Below are 11645 nucleotides of genomic sequence, written 5' to 3' on the forward strand. Positions count from 1 at the left end.
GTTTTCTCCTGATCATGGGGATCTACTGCAATTTGATTATAACCTGAATATCCATCCAGAAAGCAGTAGTATTCATGACCTGCTAGTCTTTCTAGCATTTGGTCTATGAATGGTAAAGGAAAATGATCCTTTCTGGTGGCTGTATTGAGCCTTCTATAATCAATACACATACGCCACCCTGTAACTGTTCTTGTAGGAACCAGTTCATTTTTTTCATTGTGAACCACTGTCATGCCTCCCTTTTTAGGGACGACTTGGACAGGGCTTACCCAGGGGCTGTCAGAAATAGGATAAATAATCCCAGCCTCTAGTAATTTAGTGACCTCCTTTTGCACCACTTCCTTCATGGCTGGATTCAGCCGCCTTTGTGGTTGGACTACAGGCTTGGCGTCACCCTCCAATAGGATCTTGTGCATGCATCTGGCTGGGCTAATGCCCTTAAGATCACTGATGGACCACCCAAGAGCTGTCTTGTGTGTCTTTAGCACTTGAATTAGTGCTTCCTCTTCCTGTGGCTCTAAGGTAGAGCTTATAATTACAGGAAAGGTATCACCTTCTCCCAGAAATGCATATTTCAGGGATGGTGGTAATGGTTTGAGCTTGGGTTTTGGAGGTTTCTCCTCTTCTTGAGGGATTTTCAGAGGTTCTACTATTCTCTCTGATTCCTCCAGGTCGGGCTGAACATCTTTAAACATGTCCTCTAGCTCTGATTCGAGATTCTCAGCCATATTGACCTCTCTTACCAGAGAGTCAATAATATCAACACTCATGCAGTCATTTGGGGTGTCTGGATGTTGCATGGCTTTGACAACATTCAACTTGAACTCCTCCTCATTGACTCTCAAGGTTACTTCTCCTTTTTGGACGTCAATGAGGGTTCGGCCAGTTGCTAGGAAAGGTCTTCCTAGAATGAGAGTTGCACTCTTGTGCTCCTCCATTTCCAGCACCACAAAGTCAGTAGGAAAGGCGAATGGCCCAACCTTGACAATCATGTCTTCAATCACGCCTGATGGGTATTTAATGGAGCCATCAGCAAGTTGAAGACATATCCTGGTTGGTTTGATTTCTTCAGTTAAACCAAGCTTTCTGATAGTAGATGCAGGTATTAGGTTGATACTTGCCCCAAGATCACATAAAGCTTGCTTGGTACAAGTACCCTCTAATGTGCATGGTATCATAAAGCTCCCAGGATCTTTAAGCTTCTCAAGTAAGCTTTTCAGAATGACTGTACTGCATTCTTCAGTGAGGTAAACTTTTTCAGTTTCCCTCCAATCCTTCTTATGACTTAAGATATCTTTCATGAACTTAGCATAAGAGGGTATTTGCTCAAGTGCTTCTGCAAATGGAATCTTTATTTCAAGAGTCCTGAGATAGTCTACAAAGCGGGCAAATTGCTTATCCTGTTTCGCTTGGCGGAGTTTTTGAGGATAAGGCATTTTGGCTTTGTATTCCTCAACCTTAGTTGCTGCAGGTTTATTACCTACAGAAGTGGGTTGGGAAGCCTTTTTAGAAGGGTTGTCATCAGCACTTGTATGTGACTGATCCCCCACTGGCATTTGAATGCCAGGGGTGGAAGCTGGAGTGGCGTTAGACGCCACCTCCTTATTTGTTACTGGCGTTTGAACGCCAGAACCATGCTCCCTTTGGGCGTTCAACGCCGGATTCATGCTTGTTTCTGGCGTTGAACGCCAGGAATGAGCATGGTCTGGGCGTTCAGCGCCAGTTTTATTCCTCTCTGGGCTCTGACTGTCCTCAGAGGGATTTTGAGTAGCCATTTGTTCATTTCTTGGTTTTCTGCTGCTTTGAAGTGAGGTATTTAATGTTTTCTCACTTCTTAATTGAACTGCTTGGCATTCTTCTGCTATTTATTTTGACAGTTGCTTTTCTGTCTGCTTTAATTGTACTTCCATATTCCTGCTAGCCATTCTTGTTTCCTGTAATATTTCCTTGAATTCGGCTAGCTGCTGAGTTAGAAAGTCTAATTGCTGATTAAATTCATTAGCCTGATCCACCGGACTGAGTTCAGTAGTTACTGTTTTAGCTTCTTCCTTCATGGAAGATTCACTGCTTAGGTACAGATGCTGATTTCTGGCAACTGTATCAATAAGCTCTTGAGCTTCTTCAATTGTTTTTCTCATATGTATAGATCCACCAGCTGAGTGGTCTAGAGAAATCTGAGCTTTTTCTGTAAGCCCATAGTAGAAGATGTCTAATTGCACCCATTCTGAAAATATTTCAGAGGGGCATTTTCTTAGCATCTCTCTGTATCTCTCCCAGGCATCATAAAGAGATTCATTATCTCCTTGTTTGAAGCCTTGGATGCTTAGCCTTAGCTGTGTCATCCGTTTTGGAGGGAAATAGTGATTCAGGAATTTTTCTGACAGCTGTTTCCATGTTTTTATGCTGTTCTTAGGTTGGTTATTTAACCACCTCTTAGCTTGATCTTTTACAGCAAATGGAAATAGTAATAATCTGTAGACATCCTGATCTACTTCTTTATCATGTACTGTGTCAGCAATTTGTAAAAATTATGCCAGAAACTCTGTAGGTTCTTCATGTGGAAGACCAGAATACTGGCAGTTTTGCTGCACCATGATAATGAGCTGAGGATTCAACTCAAAGCTACTAACTCCAATGGAGGGTATACAGATACTACTCCCATATGAAGCAGTAGTGGGGTTAGCGCGCATATGACCCCAGAGTCCTCCTGGACTGTTCATTCCCACTTAATTCCATGATGGAATAAAATAGATGATATGTATGTTGATATTATTTATTTTATAAAAATTAATTTTTATAAAATAAAATAAAAACGAAATAAATAAAAGAAATTGGAAATATTTTGAAATTGAAAATTGAATTTTTATATAAAATTTTCGAAAAAAATGTAGTTCAAAATTAGTTAGAAAGTATATATTTTTTTTTTGAATTTTGAATTTTTATGAGGAAAGAGAAAAATATGCAAAAGACACAAGATTTAAAATTTTTAGATCCAATGCTCCTTATTTTCGAAAATTTTGGAGGGAAAACACTAAGGAACACCAAACTTAAAAATTTTAAGATCAAAACACAAGAAAGACTCAAGAACACCTTGAAGATTCACAAGAACACCAAGAACAAAAGAAAGAACACCAAACTTAAAATTTTTAGAAAACCAAGATAAATTTTCGAAAATTAAAGAAAGATCAACAAGAAAACACCAAACTTAGAGTTTGGCACAAGATTCAATCAAAGAAAATTATTTTTGAAAAAGATTCTAAAGAAGATACCCAATTATCAAGAACAACTACCAATGCTCCAGCCAATTGGGCAGTAACTTCAATGTTGATTTTTAAAAATGTATCATATTTATGGATAAAAATATAAATTTTTGAAAGTTAATGTTTTGAAAAAGCACAAGAAAAACAAGAAAAGACACAAAACAAGAAAAACTTGAGATCAAACAAGAAAAATAAACAGGAACAACTTGAAGATCAATGAAGAATAAAGAACACAAGTCGAAATTTTTTTTTTAAAAAAAAAATATAAAATATGCAATTGACACCAAACTTAGAACAAGACACTAAACTCACGAAAATTAGCAATTAATTAAGAAAAATAATAAATTTTGAAAAGAAATTTTTGAAAAGAAACTATCCTATCAAGATTTAATGACTCTATAACAATAAAAATAAATTATTCCTAATCTAAGAAATAAAATAAATCTTTAGTTGTTCAAACTCGAATAATCCCCGGCAACGGCGCCAAAAACTTGGTGCACGAATTTGTGATCCGCACAACTAACCAGCAAATGCACTGGGTCGTCCAAGTAATACCTTACGTGAGTAAGGGTCGATCCCACGGAGATTATTGGTTTGAATCAAGCTATGTTTATCTTATTATTCTTAGTCAGGATATTAATTAAAATTATCAGTTGGAATTATTAGATTGGAAAAATAAAAGAGAATAAAAGCGTTACTTGTTGTGCAGTAATGAGAAATATGTTGGAGTTTTGGAGATGCTTTGTCCTCTGAACTTCAACTCTTCCTTGAAATCCTTTTCCACACGCAAAGTCCCTTCCATGGCAAGCTCTATGTAGGGTGTCACCGTTGTCAATGGCTACTTCCCATCCTCTCAGTGAAAACGTTCCTATGCTCTGTCACAGCACGGCTAATCATCTGTCGGTTCTCAATCAGGTTGGAATAGAATCCATTGATTCTTTTGCGTTTGTCACTAACGCCCAGCCTTCAGGAGTTTGAAGCTCGTCACAGTCATTCAATCCCAGAATCCTACTCAGAATACCACAGACAAGGTTTAGACTTTCCGGATTCTCATGAATGCCGCCATCAATCCGGCTTATACCACGAAGATTCTGAGTAATGAATCTAAGAGATACTCATTCAATCTGATGTAGAACGGAGGTGGTTGTCAGGCACACGTTCATGGATTGAGGAAGGTGATGAGTGTCACGGATCATCACCTTCTCCATAATTAAGCGCGAATGAACATCTTAGATAAGAACAAGCGTGTTTGAATGGAAAATAAAGGAATTGTATTAATTCATCGAGACGCTGCAGAGCTCCTCACCCCCAACAATGGAGTTTAGAGACTCATGCCGTCAAAAAGTATGTAACTCAGATCTGAAAAAATGTCATGAGGTACAAAATAATTCTCTAAAAGTTGTTTAAATAGTAAACTAGTAACCTAGGTTTACAGAATATGAGTGAACTAAGATAATTGGTGCAGAAATCCACTTCTGGGGCCCACTTGGTGTGTGCTGGGGCTGAGACTAAAGCTATCCACGAGTAGAGGCTTTTCTTGGAGTTGAACTCCAAGTTATGACGTGTTTTGGGCGTTCAACTCCGGATCATGACGTGTTTCTGGCGTTTAACTCCAGACAGCAGCATGTACTTGGCGTTCAACGCCAAGTTACGTCGTCTATCTTCGCGCAAAGTATGGACTATTATATATTGCTGGAAAGCCCTGGATGTCTACTTTCCAACGCCGTTGAGAGCGCGCCAATTGAACTCCTGTAGCTCCAAAAAATCCATTTCGAGTGCAGGGAGGTCAGAATCCAACAGCATCAGCAGTCCTTTTTCAGCCTAACTCAGATTTTTGCTCAGCTCCTTCAATTTCAGCCAGAAAATACCTGAAATCACAGAAAAACACACAAACTCATAGTAAAGTCCAAAAATATAATTTTTGCCTAAAAACCAATAATATTCTACTAAAAACCAATTAAAACATACTAAAATCTACATGAAATTACCCCCAAAAAGCGTATAAAATATCCGCTCATCACCTAACTAAGACATTTACTAACTCTCAATGCCATGAGTACAATGATTGTTTGGGGTAGTTGATGACTGCCTTCCCTATGGTGAAATGACATGTAGGTGTACTGTAGCATGTATGGTGTGATTTGGTCCCTATTTCTTGGTTTCTTGAAACTTTCACTTGTTCTTGCTATTTTTGTTTTAGTTCAGGTTTTGCCCCTCTCATTAGTTGTCTCTATGGCATTGAATGGAAATAGATATGGAGTCATATTTTGTTTTTCCTGCATTTCCATATTCAATTTGAATTCAAAAAGGTGAGACTCTCTCATACAAGTAGAGCTAATTGTGATGCATTTGTGTGCTTCATTTAATTATATCTAAAATAGACCCATTAAATCCTATATATCAACTGATGAATCTATTTTTAATCTTTTACTTTGTATATATTCAACAAATCCATTTAGTTTTTATATTGTTTTCTGTATTCAGAATCATGTTCTTTCATTTTATGTTTGATTTCAAATTTTATGAAGCACTCTCATAATTTTATTGAGAGTGGACCCATTGAATGCAATATTAAAATTTCATGATTTTTATTGATATTTCTGTATACTTTTTTTCCCATTCATTTGCTTTATCCAATGTATGCCTACCTAAGACATTTACTAACTCTCATTGCCATGAGTACAATGATTGTTTGGGGTAGTTGATGACTCCCTTCGCTATGGTGAAATGACATGTAGGTGCACTGTAGCAGGTATGGTGTGATTTGGTCCCTACTTCTTGATTTCTTGAAAGTTTCACTTGTTTTTGCTGTTTTTGTGTTTGTTCAGGTTTTGCCCCTCTCATTAGTTATCTCTATGGCATTGAATGGAGATGGATATGGACTCATATTTTGTTTTTCCTGCATTTCCATATTCAATTTGAATTAAAAAAGGTGAGCCTCTTTCATACAAGTAGAACTAATTGTGATACATTTGCGTGCTTCATTTAATTATATCCAAAGTAGACCATTAAATCCTATATATCAACTGATGAATGTATTTTTAATCTTTTACTTTGTATATATTCAACAAATCCATTTAGTTTTTATATTGTTTTCTGTATTCAGGATCATGTTCGTTCATTTTATGTTTGATTTCAAATTTTATGAAGCACTCTCATAATTATATTGAGAGTAGACCCATTGAATGCAATATTAAAATTTCATGAATCTATTTTTATTTTTTATTTTCTGTATATTCAACAAATCTATCAAGTTTAGATCAAGTGAATTGGTGGTTGCATCTGGGTTGTGTGAATCATGATGAGGGAATGGGTTTTGTACCTAATCTGTTCTATTGGTGGTGATGTGATTGATAGAAATTGATGTATAGCTTGCTGGTTGTTTATTTATATGTTTTGATGTTTTGATTTTAGGTCAATTTCATTCCATTTTATATCTATTTAGTCAGTAGTGATGTGATTGATAGGAAGGAGGTGGATTTCTCACAATCAGATGGCCTCACTCCACTGTTTGTGTTACTAGGGAATTCTCTTCTAGGTAGTCTATTTGATGAGTGATAATGTGATTGATAGGAATTGATTGATAGCTTCTTCATGATTTTTTGCATTTTGATTTGTATTTTGATGAAAGCTTTTGTTAGTCAACTCACTTGCATTTGAATTCTTTATTGGTTATGCAAAGAGTGCTTTATATTTCGCCTGTTGCATAGAAGTAGAGCTGATTGTCATGAATTTGTGTGCTTCTGTTTTAAAAGAATATGCTTTTGCCACTCCCATTCAAGTTTTTCCGTCCCAATTCCATTCTCTCCTATTCAAGTCTTGCATTCCCATTTCAATTCTGATTCAATAATGCCATTGATGAATCTTTTTTTTAAGCTATGTCCATCAAATCCATTAAGTTTACCTAAAATGAATTGCTGGTTACATGTGGGTTGTGAGAATCATTATCAAAGAATTATTTTTGTGGTTAATGTATTCTATCCGTGGTTATGTGATTGACAGAAATTTATGTATAGTCTGCTGGTCATTTATTTATTTTTTGAGTTCAACTGAATTGCATTACATTTTTTTCTTTGTGTAAACATTATTTTATATATCAGCTGTTGGATGGACATACAGCTCTTTGGACTGAATTTAAGAGGTTCACTGAGAAAAGAATGGCCTTGTGCGAGTAAAATGGCTCCATGGTATTGTTTATCTAACTAGCACATCTCTTTATCCAAAGAAAAATCTATCCACCAGCTGCTCTTCCCATGAAAATGTCTTCTGCACACATAATAAGGTTGTGCTATTTATTCTTCATTGGAAATTTGGCAATCATTATCAAGGTATGAGGTTTCAATCTCACCCATTTCCTGAATGTTGATGTGATTGACAGATTTTTATTGATGTTTCTGTATACTTTTTTTTCCCATTCATTTTGCTGTTTCCAATGTATCTCTACCTAAGACATTTACCAAGTCTCATTGCCATGAGTACAATGATTGTTTGGGGTAGTTGATGACTGCCTTCCCTATGGTGTGATGACATGTAGGTGCACTGTAGTAGGTATAGTGTGATATCTCAGTTTTTGGTCCCTATTTCTTGATTTCTTGAAAGTTTCACTTGTTTTTGCTATTTTTGTGTTGGTTCAGGTTTTTCCGCTCTCATTAGTTGTCTCTATGGCATTGAATGGAGATGCATATGGACCCATGTTTTATTTTCCCTCCATTTTCCATATTCAATTTGAATTAAAAAAGGTGAGCCTAAATCCCTTGATTTTTTCTATAAAAGGATGGTTGGTGATGCACATTCAATGCACAAACATTCTGCTTTGTTCTATTTCCTCCTAAGCTTTGTCTACATTAGAATTTTTCTGTTTACATTTGATCTATTTCATCAACTCTATTTACCTCCTTTGTTTCTTTTTTTTTTTCTGCAATGCCTCCTCCATTTGATATGATTTCTAAGATGCATCCTCCTAGAGAGGCTTGGAGGCTGAAAGTTAGGGTTCTAAGGCTTTAGATTGTACCCTCTTTTGGGAATCATGATGTTCCTAACTCAATGGAGATGATTCTCCTTGATGAGCATATTAGACCCTATTAGCTTCTCTTTTAAATATGGTCTTAGTTATTGTTTTTTAAGTTTTCAGTTTTAAATAATGTGTTTCACTGATCTAATTTCGTTCTTTTGTTGGATTTCCAGTGTGGAAAAATTCAAGCTATAGTTAAGAAATCACTCAATAGGTTTAGGGATCATATAGTTGAAGGTCAAGTTTATAGAATGGCATACTTTACTGTTGTGTCAAATCATGGTAGTTATAGAGCAACTTCTCATGAATTCAAATTGGTTTTCCTTCACCGAACCACTGTTGTAGCTGTTGATGAAGATGTTATCCCTAAGACTTATTTCAACATGTTTTCTTTTTCTGAGCTGCTGAACATGACCCAAGATTATGATTTTTTAGTTGGTGTGTCTATCTTCTTGGTTTGCTGTTATTCAAGTTTTTTTTAACAAATGGTTTCAATATTTAATAGGTTGTGTTTATTTGGAATAGATGTCATTGGCCTTTTAACTTCAGTGGGAGAAGAGAAAGAATATGCAAAAGAGGGGGAAATTGTGAAAATGATTGTGCTTGAATTAAGTTCAAAAGAGTATGTTGATTGAGTCATTTCTGCTGGTTTCTCTTTATGTTTTAGTCATCTTTTTTCTTGTTTTCTGTTTGATCCTTTGTCATGTTTTGAGTTTCAGTCTTACAATGCGATGTGCATTGTTTGGGGACTATGTTAATCAAGTAAATCATTTCCTTGCCTCTGGCTATGTGGAGCAGCCTGTTGTAGTGATTCAACTTGCTAAAGTCAAGTTCTTTAGGGGTAAACTGTTTCTTTTCTGTACATCTCATTGCTACTCTAGGTGTTGCCTGCAATAAACTTTGCTAGACTATTTCTATGTTGCTCTGTAGGTCAAGTAGGCCTTCAAAATATGATGTATGCCACTCAAATGTTATTTAATCCTGATCTTCCTGAAGTTATTGAATTCAGGTAGAGGTTAGGATGTTTTATTTTGTTGATTTTTATTGTATTCTTTATTTACAACCAATCTGGAATAACAAGTACAAGTATTTGCATATATTTTTTTTAGTATGGTTGAGCAAGGTGTCAATGGTACCCAGCCACTGTTTATTTCAAATGAGGGTAAAGTTGTCTCCTTGGAAGATGATTTCATGCGTTTAACTAGAAAATGCACTATTGAAGAGCTTCAAGATAACAATGAGGTTGCCTTCTTTTGAGTTAGTTGTGTTTATATTTATTTTATACAGAAATGAACTTAAAAGAAAAATTAAAGAACAATTTCCAGATCTGTTTTTCCATTCATATTCTTAACAAATTTTGAAATGCTGATTGCATAGGAGAGTTCTTTTATCATTTTTGGTACAATCCAAGGTATTGTTGAGGATGGAGGTTGGTGGTATTCTGCTTGTATGTGTGGAAAGGGTATCTATCCTCAAAATGGTGCATACTACTATGATTTTTGTTTCAAGCACATAACTAATGTGACTCCAAGGTCAGAAATTTTTTTCAAAATGTCTTTTCATTTTGTCTTGTGGATTGTTTATGAAAATAATGTTTCTTGGTATTATTTATTCCGAATCATTGTGTTCCTTTTTTTCTCCGCAGATTTAAAATTAAAATAACAGTTGAAGATCATAGTGGGGAGGGTATTTTCCTTCTCTTTGATCGTGAGGCATCTTATTTGCTTAAGAAATCATGTGCTTATTTGTTTACCGAAGTTCAAAGAGATGCAAGTGTATGTTCTTAGTTTTCTTTAGTGTATTGTTCCCTTTATGGGATGTGATATGTGTTATTTAAACTCTGTATTTGTTATGTATTATTTTCAAAATAGCTTGTATGTAGGGATACTTATCCTCCCTTATTCCAAGGGCTCATTGGAAAGAAGTTACTGCTGAAGGTTGATAACAAAGGTGTGCCACATGATACATTTTATGGCACTTTCCGAGTTAGGAGAATATGTGATGATCCACCATTATTGCCATGTTTGAGCTTTCCGATTATGATGCTGATGATGAGTCTACTCCAAAAAAGGTTAGATATAAGTATAATTATTCTTAGATTGTGTAAATTCATGTTTTGTTCCTTTTTTTATTTATTGTGCTGTGGTGAATTTTCCTTACGGTCTTATGTATTTTTAAACTCTTGTGGCATATGAATAGGTGGCTGATTTACACAAATCTGTTCCCTGTGGAGAAGGGGATATTGGTGTTAAGAAGGTTTCATCAAAGAATTTTATCAAAAGTGAGAAAGTTACTGGTAAGTCTTCTGAGATTTTATATAAATCCCCAGTTCTTATAGATTTTCTGGCTGGAAAGCAGCCTGCTGTTTCCGGAAGGACCAAGTTTGCTTCCTTAATTAATGGTGAACATGGAAAAGATGAGAAAACATCCACAATGATACTGTTAGTGATGATCTTTCTGCTGAACTAGATATATTACTTCACTCACAAGAAAAAGAAACTCAGGTGCTGTTATATAATATTTTTTCCTCCTTCCTATGTGTGTTGTTTCTAAATGGATTTTGTATTTCTTGACTGACTTTCATACCTTTCGTTAATTTCTTTGTGATAGAAGGTGTTGTCCCACGTTATTGATGCACCTTCCAAATATGGAGAGAAGCTTATTCATGAAAATGATGTTGTCACCTCCAAGGGCAAGAGGAATCTGAATCCCCAATTTGAAGAGGCGGCTGCTGATGCAGATGGGCGTGGGTTCAAGATTGCCAAGGTTAATGGAGTTTGATCTAAGGTGTGGAATTGAGCTGATGTGTTTAGGTGTAGGTAGTTTATATAGTATATCTACAAGTGTTTAGGAAGGCTTGTGATTCCAAATACATCGAAATATAATCATGCTGGCTGGATGGTATTTTGATTTGTCCTTTTTGGATTGTGTCCAACAAATAAGATTGTCAGATATAGGGGTTTTTCTTTTCTGTTAGCTAGTGTCATCTGCCAACTATGTCTATTATCAACTCCTTCTTTTGTAATAGTGACTTTGCTAGGGATTGGACACATTTTCAATGTTGTACCCTCTTTAGGTTACATACTAGGATATGTATCAGATCTTGGAATCCTCCTTATCATAGGAGAGATACCCATATGTAATTGTGTATATCACTATCACTATTTTAATGAAATGTGGCAGTTCTTATTTTTATTTCTTTATTTTTGTATATCACTATCACTATTATTGGTGTTAATTATAATACTTTATTTTTTTATGTTCTGCGTTATCAAAGGTGTGCATGGTTGTATAAGTTCTTTGTTGGTGTGTTTCACAAGTTCTCTTCCCACTCAACCCCCCACTTTTTTTTACCTCTTGCTTATAGGAACTTA

General features: G+C 35.7%; 1 protein-coding gene across 1 annotated transcript; it reads left to right on the forward strand.

Annotated features, from left to right (window-relative positions):
- The first annotated feature begins 7519 nt into the window (after positions 1 to 7519).
- LOC130966968 (uncharacterized) lies at positions 7520 to 10213 on the forward strand. Its single transcript, XM_057891789.1, has 10 exons — positions 7520 to 7588; positions 7895 to 7999; positions 8445 to 8656; positions 8777 to 8893; positions 8991 to 9112; positions 9202 to 9280; positions 9381 to 9513; positions 9649 to 9803; positions 9917 to 10046; positions 10154 to 10213. The coding sequence occupies exons 1-10, from the start codon at positions 7520 to 7522 to the stop codon at positions 10211 to 10213; spliced, it is 1182 nt and encodes a 393-aa protein (XP_057747772.1).
- Positions 10214 to 11645: the final 1432 nt, after the last annotated feature.

The sequence above is a fragment of the Arachis stenosperma genome, chromosome 3, assembly GCF_014773155.1.
Source record: "Arachis stenosperma cultivar V10309 chromosome 3, arast.V10309.gnm1.PFL2, whole genome shotgun sequence".
Taxonomy (NCBI): Eukaryota; Viridiplantae; Streptophyta; class Magnoliopsida; order Fabales; family Fabaceae; genus Arachis; species Arachis stenosperma.

What these genes read in the sequence shown, in the direction of transcription:
- LOC130966968 (XM_057891789.1), top strand. Translation starts at nt 7,520, where the DNA reads ATGTCTTCTGCACACATAATAAGGTTGTGCTATTTATTCTTCATTGGA. An exon ending in ATTTGGCAATCATTATCAAG is followed by an intron (nt 7,589 to 7,894) that starts GTATGAGGTTTC and finishes GTGTTGGTTCAG; the next exon opens with GTTTTTCCGCTCTCATTAGT. An exon ending in CCTGAAGTTATTGAATTCAG is followed by an intron (nt 9,281 to 9,380) that starts GTAGAGGTTAGG and finishes TATTTTTTTTAG; the next exon opens with TATGGTTGAGCAAGGTGTCA.